Raw genomic sequence first — 20509 nt, forward strand, 5'->3', positions numbered from 1 at the left:
ATCAGGCCAAACACATTTGGATAGAGTGGTCCAAACACTCCAGTGGGTAAGGCCTGAGGTCCCATTTCTGGGGTTAATACTGTGTGGGTGGCAGAACTGAGGTCCAGTCCTGCACTTCCTGGTGTTGCTCGACTAGCTCTGAAAGGGATTGTTGTTTGCTGGTATGAAACTGACTACCCCATTAGCCTGTTTTGGCTTGTGTTGGTTCGGGGCCTGGGGCTGGCCCCTGTTCCCGTTTCCCTGATTATGGGAAAGGGTGTTTCCTTGTGCATCTGTCTTGGACCTACATTTACTAGCCCAATGCCTTCCACGTTTGCAATGCGGGCATAGCCCAGGCTGTTTTCTGGGCTGTCTCTGGGTTAAATCATTTTCTAGTTTGCAATATTTTGCAAAGTGTCCAGGCTTGCCAAATTTAAAACAGGCCTTTTTGTCTCTACTTGCCAACAAATCTCTTACTGATTGTCCTTGCATGGCGGCTGCCATAGCTAAGCCCTGTTGGTAGAAGAGCCCTATGTCAGAACAGAGTCTGATATACCCAGTAAGGTCTGTCTTTTTCCTGTAGGGTCTAATGGCTGCTTGGCAGGCAGGATTGGCATTTTCATGTGCAAGTTGTTTCACATAATCTACACCTGCCTCTGCATTACCAAAAATCCTCCCTGCTGTTGTCATTTAATCGATGAACAAAATCAGAAAATTGTTCATCAGGCCCTTGTCTGACTGAGGTCAAAGACGCACCAGGGTCTCCCTTTACTGGGAGTTTGTGCCAAGCCTTCATGGCCACAATTTGAATTTGAGCAAATAATCCTGGGTCATATTGCATCTGGTTATCACTGGAAGCAAATTGCCCTTCTCCTACTAAGGCATCAAAGGACCAACCATTGCCTGCCTGAATGTTTCTCCTAGCTGTCTCTTTACAATTCTCATGATACTCTGATTTCCAAATAAGATGGTCACCACCTCTAAGAACTGCTCTCACTAGAGTATCCCAATCACCAGGAGTCAGCCACTCCTCTGCAACAGATTTTAAGACTGCAAGAGCAAAGGGAGCAGTGGCACAGTATTGTGACACTGAATTACTTATTTATTTATTTATTTATTTATTTTATTTTATTTTATTTTATTTTATTTTATTTTTGGTTTTTCGAGACAGGGTTTCTCTGTATAGCCCTGGCTGTCCTGGAACTCATTCTGTAGACCAGGCTGGCCTCGAACTCAGAAATCCGCCTGCCTCTGCCTCCCAAGTGCTGGGATTAAAGGCATGCACCACCACTGCCCAGCTTTTTTCACTCTTTTTTTGTTATTGTTTAATTCTTTAATAATTTGAAAATTAAACCCTGTGTGATGTCTCCACACAACCCCTTGAGCATCTCTAGTCTCTGATACAGGGAAAACCTCAACCTCTCCCTCCTCTGGCTGATCTGTGGCAGTTTCCCAGGGCCATCACCTCTGTTTCACTTCTGAATTTTCAGTCGACCCTTCTTCCACTAAAGTCCCTCACTGGGTCTCTTGCTGCCGGGCGTTGAGCACCACTTTGTAACAGCCCATTCTGCTACTTTGTAATGGCTGGTTCTGCTGCTCTGGTCCACAGGTCAGGGTCTAGCAAGAGAGAGAGTGGGGATGGAGGGGCGAGAGACTCAAAAAATGGACGCAAGACAGAGTCTGGTCAAGTCTCTTTTATTGAAAGGAAATCCTGGGTATTTATACCCTTTACCACGTGCCTTGCCCTCGTGGACAAGCTCAACTGAAGACACTACGTCATGCGCCTAGCAGCATGGAGACCACGTGCACCTAGCTGCTGGTGGCACTAAACAGCAAAACAAAATGTTTATCAGAGTGTGCTCAGCTGTTTCGGGCTGTTAAAAACAAGTCTCTTGTCAGGGTATATGGCTCGAGATGGCTGCAAAGATGATAGCCGCTTTCGGCTAAGAGTCGGCTCCCAACAGCAGGTCACTGACTCTCAGAGGTATGCACTTTGGTGGGTGCAGTAAAGTTTGAGACTGATTGCCTGAGGGCATCATGGAGATTCTAAATCATGAACGGTATAATACCATTCTTCTGAGGCAGGCAAGTATAGGAATGGTTTAGTTTAAACCATTTAGTTTAAACTTCTGTTTAGTCTGGGGCTACACAACACCCTCTTGTAATAATTCACAAGATGGAGAGTTCTGTCTCCCAACAATAGTATACATTTCCACACCTGGAACTGGTAACCAGGCTGGTAACCATCAAATAGTATATTCCCAACATATCCATATAAAAAAATAATAATAAAAAATTTTTAAAAAGCTGATGTGTACGGAACTGGTTTTGTATGCCTTTCCCGTAAGGCAAAGCAAAGTCTTCCCTTTTCAGAATCAATCTGCTATTTATTAATTTGTGCCTGTGTGTGATGATTAAAATGAACATATGATTAAAATCGGGTATATTCCAGGAGGAGACAGACATGCACAGTAAGGAAAATTAACAACCTAACCTATCAGTCAAAATAGATAGAGACTAGCCCAAAAGATGCCCTTTGGTAGCCAGCCCTTCTTTCCTTTCTTTAGGCCACTGGGAGATCTCAGCTGCCATCTGGGGCTCTTGGGTACTACTGGGACCCACTGACAATCTGGGCAGTGAACCCCTCTCTAAATCTCTACTCTTGGCTCTAAGTAAAGTTTTGGTTTTTTTTTTTTTCGTTTTTTTGGTTTTTCGAGACAGGGTTTCTCTGTGTAGTTCTGGCTGCCTGGAACTCACTCTGTAGACCAGGCTGGCCTAGAACTCAGAAATCTGCCTGCCTCTGCCTCCTAAGTGCTGGGATTAAAGGTGTGCGCCACCGCTGCCCGGCTGGCTCTAAGTAAAGTTATCCTCCTTCTTTTGCAAATTGGTGTGAGCCCTTGTTCTCACTCCTTTGGCTAAGAGGCTGAGAACATTGAGACAGCCCATCTATGGTAAATCTTCCTCTGATCAAGGGAAACTCACTGTTCTCTTGACACAAAATGGAAGTATGTGGGCATTTGAGATTCCCTGCCATCATGAAAGTCAGACTCCACAATCATGTGTCAGGAGATAAATTATATGCCAGGTCAACATGGACTAGAGAGCATGAAGAGAGCCAGCCAGGGACACAGCGAATTAACCCCTAACACCCTGGGTGTGAGCAAGTAGCACAGAGGCCAACAAGGTGTCTGAGGACTGGGTGTGAGCAAGAAGAGTCGTGAGACTAGAAAACACACAGAGGCCAGCGAGATGTCTCAGCAGGTGGAGGTGCTCGCTGCCACCAAGTCTGAGGAACTGCGCGTGCTGCAGAGCCCCCACGTGGTGGAAGGAGAGACTCAACCACAGAAAGTTGCCCTCCGACCTTCACAGGGGCACACGGACAGTAAATAACTAAGCAAGTAAAGAACAATAGAAAGTAAACAGGTGTGAGGATCATTTAGACTCTAGTAAAAACAGAGTTTTAGAATCAATATCTGTAGTTGAAAGGGCCAGAATAAAACTAATCAAAGAGATCTGGGTGGGGCTGGGAGTGTCTCAGTTGGTGGAGTACTTGCCTAGCATGCATAAAGCTTGGGGTTCAAGCCCCAGCAGCACAGAAACTCCCAAAGTGGCACATCCCTGTGATCTCAGCGCTCAGGAGGTGGAGGCAGGGGGGTCAAAAGTTCAAGATTACCTTTGGCCACATAATAGGTTCAAACCCAGCCTTGTGTACACCAGACCCTCCTGAAAGGTGGGAGTAGGTAGAGAGGGTGAGGGGAGAAGATAGAGAGGGTGGGGGTCTGCCTTGTAAAACAAGAGATTAGTATGTGACATTAAAACTTGTGAATAAGGCTGGAGAGATGGTTCAGTGGTTAAAGAGCATTGACTGTTCTTCCAGAGGTCCTGAGTTCAATTCCCAGCAACTGCATGGTAGTTCACAACCATCTTTAATGAGATCTGATGCTCTCTTGTGGGGTGTCTGAAGAGAGATATAGTGCGTGTGTGTGTGTGTGTGTGTGTGTGGGCGCGCACGCTCGCACGCGTGTGTGTATAAAATAAGTAAATATTTTTTAAAAAAACACTGGAGAGATGGCTCAGAAAGTAAGAGCACTGGTTGCTCTTCTAGAGGACCTGGGTTTGATTCCTAACACTTATCTGGTAGCTCACAATCACTTGTAACTCCAGTGCTACAAGATCAGACATCTTCTTCCAGCCCCTGTTCAATCCAGGCACATACATGGTTCACAGACATCCATACAGGCAAAACACTCATACACATAAAATAAAAATATGCGTCCTTCCACCACTAGTAATCTCCAATAAGCCAAAACACAGAATTCTTGTCAGTACTGGTGAATCTCAGCTGTTTAAACTATTCAGATGTGTCAACCTTTTTTTTCTTTTTTTTTTTTTTTTTTTTTTTGAGACAGGGTTTCTCTGTATAGTCCTGGCTGTCCTGGAACTCACTCTGTAGACCAGGCTGGCCTGGAACTCAGAAATCCACCTGCCTCTGCCTCTGCCTCCCAAGTGCTGGGATTAAAGGTGTGTGCCACCACCGCCCGAACCTTTGATCTTAGATCTAAGAGGAATCCTACCTGCCAGGGGACTCTGGGTCTGAACTTTCACTGTCGTCATGGACAGCATCAAAAACCAGCTGGTCCATGGCTCAGCCCCACAGCAGAACTTCTCTTGAATGTATACTATGTCATAGCCATAAGCTGATTAGACTATCAGGCTGCTGACTAAAGCTGGCCTCACACAGGATACAGGATACAGGATAATCCTAGGGCAGCCAGGGGCCTAAGGTTAGAAGTACAGCTTGGTACCCGTTCTTACACCTACTGCTAAGGAAGAAGCCGTCCAGAGTTTGCTGGTACAATACAGAAGATGAGGGCTTGCAACTACTCATAAAAAGGAATCAGAACACATCTTGAGTCCCAGGGTGGAGACAGTGGAAGACCAGCACTCACTGGGGATGGAAGTGGGCAAGGAGGGCTGTTTTTCCTCAGATAATAGAGGAGGATGGTTTTCACAGAGCCACATCTGTTTAGAGGACTTCTGCAAGGCAGGGCCAGCTCCTAGTACTGGCTCTCAATCTGTGGGTCTCAACAAACCTCTAGCTCCAAAAAATTATTTACATCATGATTCATATCAGTAGCAAAATTACAGTTATGAAGCGGAAACAAGGGGCTGGTGAGATGGATCAGTGGTTAAGAGCACTGACTGCTCTCCTAGAGGTCATGAGTTCAAATCCCAGCAACCACATGGTGGCTCACAACCATCTGTAATGGGATCCAATGCCCTCATATGGGTGTCTGAAGACAGCTACAGTATACTTACATATAATAAATAAAAAAAATGAAGTGGAAACAAAAATAATTTTAGAGTTGGGGTCCACCAGCGCCTGAGAACTGGGTTAAGGGGTCACAACATTAGGAGGGTTAAGAACCACTGTCTTAGAGAAAGATAGCAGGCTCCACTCAGGGACCTAGAGTGATGCAATTCGTATTTTGCTCTTAGAAAGGTTTCCTGTGAGGAAGCTTCTAAGTTGTAAACAAACAAACAACCACAAGAACTGTACTTGGTGTCTTTGCAGGTGTTTGATGCTATGCAGAAGGCCCACTTCTCGTCTACCTATAGAAGCTTCAACTGGCTTCATATTCCATCCCAGTCAAAAATAAAAACCAAGCCAGGCATGGTGGTGGCACAGATCTATAATCCCAGCAAGGAGGCGGGGTGGGGGTGGGGAGGCAGGGAGGCAGGGAGGCAGGGAGGCAGGGAGGCAGGGAGGCAGAGGCAGAGGCGAGGTGGATCTCTGTGACTCTGAGTCCAGCCTAGTCAAAATAGATAGTTTCAGGCAACCTCATCTACGAGATGAAAACAAAGGAAAAAATTTTAAAAGTAGGCAAAACAAATCGTTAACACAAATACCCACCATAGCACACCAGGCTTGCCTCAATGAGCAGATGTTGAAACTCAAGTAATATTCTTTCTTTTCTTTTCTCTTCTCTTCTGTTCTTTTTTCTTATCTTTTTTCGAGACAGGGTTTTTCTATGTAGTCCTAGCTGTCCTGGCACTCACTCTGTAGACCAGGCTGGCCTCGAACTCAGAAATCCGCCTGCCTCTCCCTCCCAAGTGCTGGGATTAAAGGCATGTGCCACCACCACCCGGCTGAAGTAATATTCTTAAAACGTATTTATTTTTCAGTGTATTGGTGTTTTGCCTCCATGTCTGCCTGGGTACCACATACATGCTTGATGCCTGTGAAGGCCAACAGAGTACATCAGAGTCCTTGAAACTGAGTCAGACAGTTGTGAGCTGCCATGTGAGTGCTAGGAATTGAACCCAGGTCCTCTGGAAGGATGGCCAGAGCTCTTAATCAAATCATCCCTCCAGTCCCAGAAGTAGTATTCCTTTTAGAAAAAAACCATCCATTTTATGTACTTGCAAAAGATGTATTTCTTCCTATTTCCATAAAGAGATAAGAAAGGGAGAAGGCATCTGTGCTCTGAAAGAATGAAGGAAATCAGAAGCTGATAACGTAGAAGCTAAAATTTCGAAGACAGTTATGTTTTTATTGTACGTGTACAAGTGGTTTGTATGCGTGTATCTCTGTGCACCACTTGTGTGCCTCACAAGGAGGCCAGAGGAGGGTGCTGGGTCCCTTAGGAATGCAGTTACAGCCGGTCTTACGCTACAGCGTGGGTGCTGGGCATTGAACTCAGGCCCTCTGAGAGAGCAGGCAGTGATCACTGAGCCAGCTCTTCAACCCCTGAAGACAATTTTGTAGAAAATATTTATTATAACCTGGCCTTATGTAAAGCCCACAGCATACACTTACACTTTTAGTTTTTCTTATCAGTAAGAAAACAAAAAAAAAACATTTCTCCAAGAGACAGAACCAGGATTCTTCATTTGAGTAGAATTTTTTTTTTTTTGGTTAAAAAGAATGGTTAATGGTTATTTATTTTGTGTGTAAATATTTGCACGCCTGCGTGTGCCACAGTGTTCCTGTGGAGGACCGAGACCAGCCTCCAAGAAGAGTCAGTTCTCTCTGTACCATGTGGATTCCGGCAACGGAACTCATCAAACGTAGCAGAGGCACCTATACCCAGAGCCACCTTGCCAGCTCCAGAGGTAATTTTTAAAAATAGAATGTAGCCAAACATGGTACTCAGCAGTGAAACCTAGCACTTGGGAGACTGAGACAAGAGGGTCTTGAGTTCAAGACTAGCTTAGACTACACAATGAGACACTGTCTCAAAAAAAAAAAAAAAAAACCAACCCACAAACTCCTTATAGGTCATCTGTTTCCTTGTCCTGGTTATTTACATTAATGGAGCAAGATAATAAAGTTCGTCTTTTTTCTCTCTAGATAACATTGGTTGTTCTCCTTGGCACACACCGTGATGAACACAGAGGTGGTCACTGTCACTCTTAGCTTATAAATGAGAAGCCGAAGCTCCATGAGGTTGGCTCATCTCGCCTTCCCTATGTTTCCCATGACTTAACCATTCTTATATGGTTTGTGTCAGAAACACATTGTATGTATGCGGGTCCTGCATCCCAGGCTGGCTTTGAACTCCGTATGTTGCTAAAGATGTTCTTGAACTTCTGAGCTTCTTGTTCCCATCTCCTGTGCACTGGGCCTCCATCTTCCAGAAGTGGCAGAGAGCCCCAGACTGACTAACCAGTCACTATGATGGTTTCCCAATTTGTGTTACTGAAAATCACACCTAAATAAGTGTGTGACACAGAGTCAAAGACTCACAGCTAGTCTGCTTCTAGTCTGGGAGAACACAAGCTTGTGGAACTCTCAGTCACCCTGCCCCCTCTTGGGAGAGACGGTGAGAAAGAGGCTGTCACCACAGACAATGAAATAAAAAGCAGAGATTTTAAGCTACAGAGTTGGGTGCCTGGATCCAGCTGTGTGTGAAGTCCTCACGCATGAAGACTTAGTCATCTAAGACACTAATGCTAATTAGAAATGCAACATTTACTGTAGCAAAATGAGAAAAGGGAGTTAGTACACTTTTAAAGATTACACTTTGTTTATTAGTCTGTTTATTTCTCATCTGAGACAGGCTCTCACTATGTAGACCAGGCTGGCCTGCAACTCACAGAGATCCTCCTGCCTCTTAATTGCTGGGATTAAAGGCCTGTATCATTATGTCCAGCTGAAACATTTTATGTGTCTGTATGATGTGTGTGTGTGTGTGTGTGTGTGTAAAACTGTGTAACTCCTGGAGCTGGAGTTACAGGTGAGTATCAGCCCCCAAGGTGAGTACTGGGAACTGGTCCCAGGTTCTCTGGAGGAACAGCAAGCTCTCTTACCTGCTAAGCCATCTCTGCAGTCCTGGATCATGACGTTTAATGTTAAGATGATAGATTTCCTAACTTGGGACATGAAAGCAATTATGAATTCACAGAGGTAGAGAATGGCAGACATATTTCTTCTAACTGGCCTTATTAGAAAGTCAGTAAGTTACTCCAAAATAGCTAGTGGACCTTTAACTTGTCATTAAAATTTTTTATTGGTCTGTGGAATAATAAAATAATTTTATTGGTTAGCTATAAACCACAGTGTAAAAACATTTAGGTATTTTGGAAAAGGAATAAAATTGTGGTCCTGTTATTTCTTAGCTTATTTTTGTCGGATCTGATTCTGGAGACAATTTAAGGAGATTCCTCGGCTCCTTTGATCTCAAGCTCAGCTTGGTGTCTCCAGGCCTAAGGCCTGGCTGGGGACAATCTAAGGGAAGTCAAAGAGGCCTCTTCCCTTGTCATGAGGGGAACAGGGAGCCAAGAAATAGTTTTATTTGTCTGTTCCCAGGACTGTGTGAAGAAGGCCAGCAGAGCAACAAGCCACAGCCCACCCTGAAGCTGCGCTCTGCAGGTGGTCAGGCCTCCGCCAACTCCAGCTGTACCCAGTCAAGGAGAAGCCTAGCTAGCTTGAGGGAAAGAGAAAAAGACCCCCCCCTCCCCGGAAGAGAAGGGGCGTGGCAAGGATGGAAAGGGGTGTGGTAAGGACCATTAATTACATGGATGCCAGGTGAAGGGAGGCCTTTCCAAATGGTGAAATTTTAACTTTTAGGAGGAGGGAGAGGACACGAGTTTGCTTAGGCATCTACCCAGTAAGGATCCTCGAGGCTTTTAGATTCAGACTTTTAGTCTGAATGAAGCCAGTGTTGCAGCTGCCCTGAAGCCACACTCCAGTTGGCAGAGGGCCACTGGCATGCAGGCTGTGTGCCAGGGACATAGTAGGACAGATCATGGAGGATGGTCCCCTCCACACAGGACTTCAGTTTCTCCAGGTCAGATGCCAGACTCGCCCAGAGGCAAGCTGCCCCACTTTGTAGAACCTTGTTTTGGGGATGGTTGGTCAGGTTCCCCTGGGTGTTCTGTTGCCATGGAAAAAGTGAGTTTTCCTGGCTCACTGCTGACCAGACTCTGTGGTTAGGATGCCGAGTTAGACTTGTAGTGTGGGGGAATGTGAGAGCACCCACCTGTAGGCATACATTTTTCCCAACCTACTTTAATAAGGGTTCAACCTCCCTTCTAGCCTACCATCCACCAGAGGTAGTGGAAGAGAACAGTAGACCTCTTCAGAAAGAGTTCTTTGGGGCGAGTCCACACTTTGTTGTCCAGATACCAGCAGTTCAGTCCTGTAGCAAACCCCAAATACAGGCCAGCAGCTTTGGCCCAGGACTCTCATCAGGAAGACACCACACACGACAAAAAGCTACAGGTCAACCCTGAAGAAACCACAAGGCTCGAGAACTGGCCTGAGTCAGAGTTGGGGCAAATCAAGCCAAAGCTCCAGCTCCCACTGTCTGTGAGGCCATATTCCTTCATCATGAGTCTTTTCACGTGTTTGCTATAGCAAAACATCCTTTTACCTGTGTCTGTTTCAGGAAAACATTCTTTCTCGTGTCTGCTTCAGTGAAACATCCTTTCACCTGTGTGCCCCAGCAAAACATCATTTGACACAATCGACTTTCCACAGAAACCAGAAGTTTTCATTCCACCCACGCCCTCACACACCAGGGACATACGTGTACCCTTGGATCCAAGAGATGCTGGAGACGAAGACGCTGCTCCCTGCTACGGGATCCTTGGGCTCATGACTCCTTTGACCTGGGTTACTTGTCTGTTCTTGGTAAGTCACCCAATGTCTTTTCATATCAGCCCAGATGATAGCACCTGCTCAGATAAATCTTCCTTAACCATCCTGCCTCCACAGGTCCCTGCTTCAGATCTCTGGGCTTCACATTTCAGATAAAAATTCTTATGTTTTTATGTAGTAAATTGTTTTAGTCTTTGTTGCTTTCTCCACATTTATCCAACTCCAAAAAAGGTAGAAACTGTGTCTTCTGGCTTGTCTCTCTCCCCACCATTCAAACAGGATGTGACGTATACATGAGGCTCATCTACCAGATGAACAAATAACACTAACTGTTCTACTACAATCTCTGGTCTTGTCAATCCATAGAACACTTTAAAAGACAGATTTATCTGTATGTGTATGGGTGGTTTTGCTGGTGTGTATGTCTGAACACCATGTGCATGTGGTATCCATGGAGACCAGATCATCTGGAACTGGAGTTATAGAGGACTGTGAGCCACCATGTGGATGCTAGGCACCAAACTCAAGTCCTCTGGAAGAGCAACAAGTGCTCTTTAGCCTGGGGCCGGATAGCCTACGAAGTAAGGGAGTTTGACTTAGGAGTCCAGTGGCTGGAGAGTCCTAACAACATAGCCTCTGCATCCTGGCAAAGGCCTGATGTCTGCTCCTATCATGGAGAAATGGGAAGGAATGAACCAGAAGCAGAGGGGCTAGACCATAGGGTGACCTGCTTGGCAGTGGTTCACTCAAGGCTAATTACTCCAGGAGACCAGCACTGATTTATTTGGAGGGCAGGGTCTCATGACCTAATTATCTTGCATTAGGCCCCACCCCCACAGTTTCCATCGCCCTGATGCCACCATCACCCTGGGGACAGAGGTTCCAGTGCACAGCTGTATACATTCAACTGTATAAAAACCACAGCTTTCCTTCAGGATACATGAGCCTGGGTATTCTGTATGAAGTTTCAGTTTAACCTTACTACTTTGGACTTACTTAGGATGGCCTTTTGGTTGCCCTGTAAGTCTTAGTGTTTCTGCCTCAGGGTCACAAGCAGAGGAGATCTGAACAAGAAGATGGAAGTCTCCAGAAGGTAGGAATGCCATAAGGTGTAGCTGGGAACCCCTCTGAGTTGGCCCCTTCAAGGCTGAGGCCACCTTCCCAGCTGGCTCCCTGTGGCCGCCTGTCTGTTCAGCTCTTTTGGCAGCAGCCATGGCCATCACCCAATCGGGTTCTGCCCAGCCCTCGGTGGGCTCTCCAACTCCACCTCAGAATTCCCGGGTCACAGCAATTATGACAATGTATTGCAGTATTCATGGGTCTTCCCTGCTATATGACCAACCTGAGACCATGGGCCATGTTTCCTTCCTCTCTGCATTCTCTGCATTCTTGTGAGCAGGGGCCCAATAAAGATCCCTAGCATGAAAGAAGTCTGTAGCCCTGCCAGCAAGCACTCTGTGTCCCCATTTTATAGACATCAGCTTGTCAAATGACTTAGTATGTGATATTCAGACAATCTAGAAATATGTGGCATACGTGACAGGTACAAGCATCACATGTCACTAGGCTGAGCTGTGCCCTTTCAAAGCTATGTCACTAGAAGAAGAGGCCCAAAGAGTCCAACCCGGGAATCTGCAAAGAAAGCATTAACCCTTTAGCCTGAGAAGAGACAGCTCTTAGTCGGGAGGGGATACATCTTTGCCTCTTTCTGGTCTCTGGTCTCAGATGGAGATGGCTCAAGGAAAGACGAAGAAAGAATGTGCTAATTCACTGAAGATCCACATCCTCACAGCTGATGTTTGTGAGGCCTGAGACGTGAGAGGGGACCTGCTCATCTGCAGGAGAAAGCTGGGTTCCTTAGTGGAACAGCTGTGGAAATACAGGCTGATCCCTAACAGCCAGCACTGGGCACAGAGGACTTGGGACAGTAACCCGACAATGCTATATGCTGTAGGCACAAGATGGAAGAGGACACAGTGTATTCAGAAACATCTAATTTGCTCAATGATGCCTTCAGGACCAGTGGGTTCAGCTAGGACTCTGAGAGCCCCAAACATTGCCCTCACAGGACACATTCCTAGTGCATGCCAGGCTACAGAGGTGCCATGTCTCCTACATACCCAGAAAACATTTGGGAAGGTATAAATTGTTGGCAGTGCTCACAGGCGAGGGGTGGGGAACTGGGCCCTTCAGGTTACATCCTCTCCTTACTAGAAATCGCTGGCCACTGTGGAAACAGTCCCAGGCAATTCTGTATCGCCTCAGCATTGCAGTCATTTGGACAGCTTCTTGCAGTGCCACGACATCACCAGCTCCATGGCTCCATTTGGAGACAAACAGGACAACTAGCCGGAACCTGTCTCCGCATGTAGTGACCCAAACCAGACTCCCAGAAAGAAGGTCTCCAGAACCCTGCTGCAGGCATGCATAGTGGCACCAGTTTCTGGAAGAGGCTCGGACTCCTTTAATGCTGGCCTAAGGAAAGCTTGATCCTGGGACAGACAGAAACACTCGGAACTGTTCTGTTTGTGCCTGTGTCTAAATATGTCCCAGGTAATAAAAGAGAAGTGTGACCATGGGGTTTGAGAGCAGGGACGGCCTCGCTGTGTGTGGCCCTGGGTGCTGGCTTCATGCAGGGCCCCTATGTCGCTTTGTTGCCGCGTCTTTCTTTCTGGATGTCCACGGCTGCTTTGCCCTGCTTCCCTGTCCTCGGCTGGGAGCTCTCTGCACCTGAGACGTGCTTTTCTTGAGTTGGAAGTCAACCTGCAAAGGTAAGGCAGAAGCTAAGCTCCTGTTCGGACTTTCCCCCCATTGCCCCGGGTTCTAATGGTGCTGCAGACTTGGTAATTGTTTCCCAAAACAGTGACACAGAATTAATCACTGGTGACAAGAAGTGTGTGGCAGCAGATGGACTAAATGTATGTTGTTTTTTAAAATTATATTTATTGTATATATGTAAGTACAGTGTCTTCATGCACACCAGGAAAGACATCAGATCCCATGACAGTTGTGGCCTCCATGTGGGTGCTGGGAATTGAATCATGACCTCTGGAAGAGCAGCCAGTGCTCTTAACTGCTGAGCCATCTCTCCAGTCCCATGTATATATTTTTTAAATACATGTATTAGCATAAAATTCTATTTACATTTCTAATCGCTTTTCCACTTACACCGTGCTCACGGCAAGAGCACTGACTGAAAGGTTAAAGGGACTTAATCTTTCCCCTGCTGCTGGCTGTGTGAGTCACCGTACACGCCAATGGGTGTCTCTTGACCTTCTGCCACCCGACATGGCAACAGAGATGACAGAGACTGTCTGGTTCAATTTTTTTCTTTTTCTGAGACAAGGTCTCACTACATAGCCCTGGCTATTTCCAGGTTGCTTTGTAGACCAGGTTGGCCTTGAACTCACAGAGATCCACCTACCTCTGTCTCCAGAGTGCTAGGATTAAAGGTGTGTGCCATCACATCCCCCTAAATTCTTAAAGCCTAAGATTTCAGGGGTATCTGTGTGGTCTTCCAAGGGCTGTGCACAACTCTCCTCCAGTCAGGGACCGCAAGTGGGATGATGTTGTGAACTGGGCGTGGCACACTGGGTGTGGAACCGTCATAAACAGCAAATGAGGAGGGAGTGATACCAAGTCCTAAGTACACTCCCCTGAGGTTTCCCTGGCAACCCTTCCCTGGAATAGCTTGAACCACGGAAGCATGGGGAGGTAAAAACACACTGCTGAGTTTCCTGCCTCTTCCATAAAAATCCATAGCCGGATTTTCTGCTATGTTCTGTAAAGGGAGGGGACAACTGTGGGAGACCATTTCCTACTTCCCAGTTAGGTAACACCTAAGCCTGGGAAAGAGACCAAAAGGAGGGGATGGGCAAGAGGGGTAAAGGGCAGAGGAACAACATCGGAGGGAGGTGGGGAAAGCAGAGAAAGCTGGAAGACAGTTTAATCCTTTTCATTGTAACAACAACAACAACAAACCCTTTACTAAACATTTTTTTTCTTCCCTCAAGCAAGTAGCTAACGGCTCTAAAATTAAAACGGAAGGGAAGTAGATGGTCGTGCAATCAATAAACAGACTGGTAGTTGTTACTGTCTTGGAATACTACATCCAAATGACAGATTGTGCCTCTGGGTTATACTGGACACAGTGAGTGGCTATGCTAGTTTATTTAAAGGATACGTGTGTGTGTGTGTGTGTGTGGGGGGGGGAGTGAGCTACTTCAAAACAGGCATACCTCAATATGCTGCGGAGCTGTTTACCTTTGGCAGTGAAGGGCTTGTCCACTGTACGGTAAGCACTATTTAAGCACTATTTACATATGAGGCTGCTGCTGAGCTTTTGATTTTAGGGTGGGATAGGAAGAAAGAGGAGTGACTGGCTGGAAAATAGGATTTTAAATAATGGAAGGATGCCTTCTCCTTCCCTAGTCGGTCACATAAAGCACTTGTCATACAAGACCTGAGTTTGAATCCCCGAAACTCCTTAAAGCAAGGCACCACAGGGGGTTTCTGTAATCCCAGTGACCCTCCATGGAGACTGGAGGCAGAGATGGAGAATCCCTGCCTGGCGGCTCTCAGGCCAGCGAGCCTAGAGCACACACAGGGTGCAGCAGCAGACAGCAAAGAGACACTGCCTCAAATAAGGTGGGAGGCAAGGACTGACACCTGAAATTGTCCTTTGACCGCCGTCATGGTAGGTCCATGCCCCATTCTCCCAACACACGTTCACATATCACACACACACACACACACACACACACACACACACACACACACGTACAGTGAGCCTGAGACCACAGGGCACAGTCAGCTTGCAGAGCGCCACCTAGTGGTGGTTCCAGTTTATGGCCTTGAGTAACAGCCAGTGCTGTCTGGGGGAATCACCAGGGCTTACTAACCAGCCTGTGTTACAACTCTATGGAGCTGTGCTTTGTCTTTGCAATCCTTGAGGAGGAAGTGTGCACTGGCTGGTTTTGTGTGTCAACTTGACATACGCAAGCAACAGAGAGGAAGGAGCCTCAGTTGAGAAAATACCTTCATGAGATCCAGCTGTAAGGAATTTTCTCCATTAGTGATCAATGGGGGAGGAGCCAGCCCATGGTGGGTGGTGCCATCCCTGGGCTGGTGGTCCTGGGTTCTATAAGACAGCAGGCTGAGCAGGCTAGTAAGTAGCACCCCTCCATGGCTTCTGCTTCAGTCCTGCCTCCAGGATCCTGCCCTGTTTAGTTCCTGTCTTGACTTCCTTGAATGATGAACCTTTTTCTCCCCAACTTGCTTTTTGGTCATGGTGTTTCATCACAGCGATAGAAAAGTGTTAGCACCAATTTACAGAGGAAGACACAGGATGAGAGAGACAGTGCCAAAGAGATGAGTCAGGAGATGTCGAGAGAGAACAACACAGCAATGGGTTGTTTAAGATGAAGCATGACATTTACAGATCAGGTTAAGGCTTACCAGTGTTGGTCCCGCAGGCCCCACTGTCACAGTCACTGTTTTGGGGTCGTACCCTGGTGCCTTAGCAGTGACAGAGTAAGTGCCCGGAAGCAGCAGCCGGAAATAATCCCCGTGTTCACCTAAATATCAGAAGGATGTAACTCAGTCAGCTGACTTCATACATACTTCAGACTGAACCTGCCAATCAAAGTTTGAGCTGGCCACCAGCCTTTTTTTTTTTTTTTTTCCCCTCCTAGTATGACAGCTAACCCATTCAGAAGAATGTTCTCCAGGAGGAGTCTCTCCTGGGAAGGCTTCACTCTGCTGTGTCTCACACAACAGTTCATTCTGTATACTGGGTCTAATACAGACTCATGCCCAGTAAAAAGTCACTAGGAAAGAGAAAAGGTGGAAATGTCTGTTAATATTTTGCCTGATAAGAAACAGCGAGCCCTCTGACATTTGAAAAGCCATTTAGAAGAAAAGAACACTTGAAGAAATAAAGATGAGTACCCTAGTCTCAATGTATGGAGGCAGACTTTGCCAGAGAGAAGCAGAAACTACTCTGATAAACAGCTGTCTTTTTTTGTTTGTTTGTTTGTTTGTTTGTTTTTTGTTTTTCGAGACAGGGTTTTTCTGTGTAAGCCTGGCTGTACTAGAACTCACTCTGTAGACCAGGCTGGCCTCGAACTCAGAAATCCGATAAACAGTTGTCAAAGGAAGAAAAGGAACTATTGTATAGATGAGTGGATACACAGGAGCTGAATCAAGACCCTGGAAAGCTACTTAGCTGAGCAGCACACAATCTGTACTAACAACCCCGGCAGCCAGGTTAGACATCCACCACCCAGGGGTGTTATACATGAAGAATCAGACGGAATGATCACTAACTGTCTGGCTTGAGAATCTTACTTTTCTCACCCCACCCCCATCTTCCCTCTTTTGAGACAACGGGGTCTCCTGTGACCCAAGCAAGCGCCAAAGTCATGACGTAGGCTGGCCCCTCAAACTCATGATCTTCCTACCTCAGCCTTCTGAGTGTTGGGATTACAAGGTATGCTACCATGCCAGCCTGAGAATATTTTTAAGACAGGGTCTTTCTCATACAGCCCCAAACTAGTTATTTTATCTGCAGATGGCCTCAAATGTACCATCTTTCTGCCTTCACCTCCCCAGTTCTGGGATAATATGGATTTCAAGCCTAATTTCTGCGGTGCTGGGACTGAGCCCGGGGCTTCCTGCACACTAGGTCAGCCCACTCTCAAAAGTCACATTTCCAGCCCTTACTGATTACAGTTTCTTCCATCACTTTCAGAAGAAAGTTAAAGAGAAAATAAAAATGAAAAGAAGCCTATTATTTTAGGGCAGGGTTGAAGAATTTTGGCTAACAATCCTTCATCCCTTGAGACTCAGTTGTGAGGGTGTCTAGAGAGATGGCTCAGCGGTTAAGAGCACTGGCTGCTCTTGCAGAGGATCTGGGTTTGGTTTCCAGCTCCCACATGGTGGCTCACAACTGTCCATAACTCCAGTTCTAGGGGTTCAGATGCCCCCTTCTGGCCTCCTTGGGTACTGCATGTACATGGTACAATTACATACATGAAGGTGAGACACCCATACACACAGACCAAAATATAAATAAAATCTTTAAAAATAGATAACCAAAAGCTGAGCATGTTGGACCCACCAGGGGAGTCAGGGGCTCAAGGCCAGTCTCAGTCAGACCCTACCTCAGAGAACAAACAAACAAACAAACAGGCAGTCTGGTTGGCTCAGTGGGTAAAGGCACTTGCCACAGAGCTGAGGGTCTGAGTTGAGTTCCTGGAACTCACACTCACTGTGGCTGATGTATGCTCATACAGATCCATGCCAAAATAAATAAATGAAAAGGTAATGAATACTAGAAATAAATAAATCCAGTAAGGAATGAGACTGGCAACCAGGTGTGACGGTGCACATCTTTAACACCAACACTTCACTTCTGAGGCTAAGGCTAGGATCTCTGTGAGTTCAAGGCTTGCCTGGTCCGAATTGTGAGTTCCAGGCCAGTCAGCACTACACAGTGAGAAATAAAACAAAGAATGACACAGGTAGTCATGAGGACATTTTTTTTTCTGATACTATTAAATGTTTGAAATTTATCTCCTTCCTTCCTTCCTTTTTTTTTTTTTTGTTTTGTTTTTGTTTTTCAAGACAGGGTTTCTCTGTATAGTCCTGGCTGTCCTGGAACTCAGTCTGTAGACCAGGCTGGCCTCGAACTCAGAAATCCGCCTGCCTCTGCCTCCCAAGTGCTGGGATTAAAGGCGTGCGCCACCACTGCCCAACCTTCCTTTCCTTTTTCTTTTTTTCTTTCTTACTTTTTTTGGACAGGATTTTAAGTATCTGGGCTCAACCTCATCATGTAGCCACTTGCCAGTCTTAGAAATTCCAGGGATGAGCTTGAGTGCTCTGGAATGCTTAGACGATAGGTGAGTGCTCCCGAATGCTCGGACGACAGGTGTGAGCCACCGTGCCAAACTGATTCAGTGATAGGATTGAGCCCAGAGCTCTCTGCACAGTAGGCAGGTAAGCGCTTTACCAAGCTACACCCCGAGCCCTGTAATTTACTTTCAAATACTTTAGCAATGCAGGGTGTTATTATGTACATATTGGACAGTTTAGGTTATATCCAGAAACTGTTATTGTCTTAATTGGAGGCTCTCGCTCAGGGGTGATTAGCAATTGTGTTACAAAGGTTCCATTTCTAGATGGTTCCTCAAAGAGGGCTTTGGCTGTCTCCACCTGTAACCAACACCAGGTGCTTCGTTAAGTAGCACAGTCAATGTCACTAGAGTCTAATCCTCATAATGGATCCCATAAAGGGGCCTAACCGTGGTATTCACTCTTAGTAGCTCTGACATTTCAGAGACCTTTCCCGCCCTTGCTTAAATGAGGAAGAACCAAGCCCAGCAGCCAGTGTTCTTGGGGATGGCACTGAAGTTTGACCCCTCCACGGTTCTGTGTGCAGCTGCTGGGCAGGCATATTCCCCATCCTGCCAGAGTGAGGTGATGGAATTCTTTTAAAACTCTGCCTTTTCCTTAAACAAGCCTGTCTCTGAGGGCACTGGGACCACCTCTAAGGACATGAAGCAGACACTTCTTCCAGCCTGGACAGATAGAGTGAGTTGTGAGATGCCTGCTTGGTAGCAAACAAGGTTGTTTTGGGAGGTGAGTAGCTACTGGCATCCATGAAAATCAAGACAGAGAAACTCCTAAGACTGGCAGGTGATCAATTCAGCTGGGACAGTCATCGAGGAGACAACAGGCATGCCTGTGAGGCTGACTAGCCAGGCACGCCTGAGAGGCTGAGGAGCCGAGCATACCTGTGAGATGTCCTGACCGTGTTAGCTGAGGTGAGAGAGCCTGCTATTGGGCACTATTGAATGACCACTCTCAGCTGGGATCCTGGTCTATGTAAGTGAAGAAAAGGCACTGGGTCCTAATATGCACATAGCTCTGTCTCCTGATTGTGGCGTGAGGTCGCTAGAAGCCTCAAGCTCCTGCCACCCTGACCCTCAACTATAATGGAGCTAAGAGCCGCAATGAGCCCTTTCTCCCCTAAGTTGTTTTTTTTATTTTTCAGAGTACTTTATCATAGCAACAGCAGAAGAAACCCAGCCAGTGCCCTTCCAGCATGTTCTGGGTAGCTCCAAGATTATCCACCTTGCCTCAGATCCAGCCTATAGGAGGAATCTATTAGCTTTGTCTGAATGGACAGGTGGGAAATGCCAGAGGCAGAGGAGAGGATAAGCGTGAGAGTCACAGAGTGACTATAATAGTGGCCTATTCCACTCCATTGTTACTAATGGTGTCTAGCCCAGAAATACTCCCAACCAGGCTGTCTCCACAGCGATCCGGGGGCTCTGACCAGGGGCTCCATTCGCTTCAAGGCTACTTGCTCCCTGCTGTCTGAGCCCGCTCACTCGAGAAGTGGAAGAATTTCCTCATCCACATTTTAGCTCCGTGACACGGCGCTTCCTTTCTGCTCCCATAATGGGCGCTCACCCTCCTCTCTGTGTCCATGATGGCTGCTCTTTCCACCTTACAAAATGGTCCCGAGTTCTACTGAAGGGGCAGAAACTTCCTTCCTACCTGAAGTGACATCGTGGTTGATGCCGGTGACGGAAATGACAGCCCCTGTGAGGTTGTTATAGTTCTCATCGAGTACCATTCCCTTGATGCCCTGGTGAACCTGCAGGAGAGAGCGGCCACTGAGCGTCAGAGTCACAGAGCAGGGGTACAGTGGAGGAGGCTCTGGCCTTTCTCCTTTCTCCCCGGTCCTCACAGTCCATGTTCATTAACACTGTGACGACATCCCATAAACTAGCTCTTCACTGCTCCTCCAACCCCACAATCCCTCCTCGGTGGACAGTGTGATCCTGTGACTCAGTCACATGACGCTGCCTTTCTTCTCAAAGCTCCTGTTTGACCGGCTTTGTAAGAGCACAGTCCCCATTAGCAGCCCAGCCTCAAATGTATGCATTTGGGTATTTTGCTTGCACGTGTGTCTTTGCACCATGTGCATGCCTGGTGCTGGGAGAGGCCAGCAGAGGGCCTCAGGAGTCCCCGGGACTAATGCCGTGAATGTTTGTGAGCCACCATGAGGGTACTGGGACTCAAACTCAGGTCTTCTGAAAGAGGAACCAGTACTCTCAACCGCTAAGCCATCTCTCCAGCTCCTGCTGATCTAACCTTGAATTTTGTTTTAATTAAGAAACTTTAGGGGCTGGAGAGATGGCTCAGCTGTTAAGAGCACTGACTGCTCTTCCAGAGGTTCAATTCCCAGCAACCACATGGTGGCTCACAACCATCCGTAATGGGATCTGATGCCTTCTTCTGGTGTGTCTGAAGACGGCTACAGTGTACTCAGTGCACTCACATACATAAAATAAATAAATCCTAAGATAGGAAGGAAGGAAGGAAGGAAGGAAGGAAGGAAGGAAGGAAGGAAGG

At 46.7% G+C, this 20509-nt stretch overlaps 1 protein-coding gene across 1 annotated transcript in view; it reads right to left on the reverse strand.

The window, feature by feature from the left end:
- Window positions 1–12046: 12046 nt before the first annotated feature.
- Cpn1 (carboxypeptidase N subunit 1) overlaps window positions 12047–20509 on the reverse strand; it is a 24984-nt gene continuing 16521 nt past the window's right edge. The window contains exons 7-9 of the mRNA XM_028775073.1: window positions 19649–19748; window positions 15542–15660; window positions 12047–12847 (exon numbers count right to left, since the gene is read on the reverse strand). Coding sequence (XP_028630906.1) covers window positions 12713–12847; window positions 15542–15660; window positions 19649–19748 — 354 coding nt within the window. The 3' untranslated portion in view covers window positions 12047–12712. The remainder of the gene's footprint in view (window positions 12848–15541; window positions 15661–19648; window positions 19749–20509) is intronic.

The sequence above is a fragment of the Grammomys surdaster genome, unplaced genomic scaffold (genome assembly GCF_004785775.1).
Source record: "Grammomys surdaster isolate TR1022 unplaced genomic scaffold, NIH_TR_1.0 66, whole genome shotgun sequence".
In the NCBI taxonomy this organism is placed as follows: domain Eukaryota; kingdom Metazoa; phylum Chordata; class Mammalia; order Rodentia; family Muridae; genus Grammomys; species Grammomys surdaster.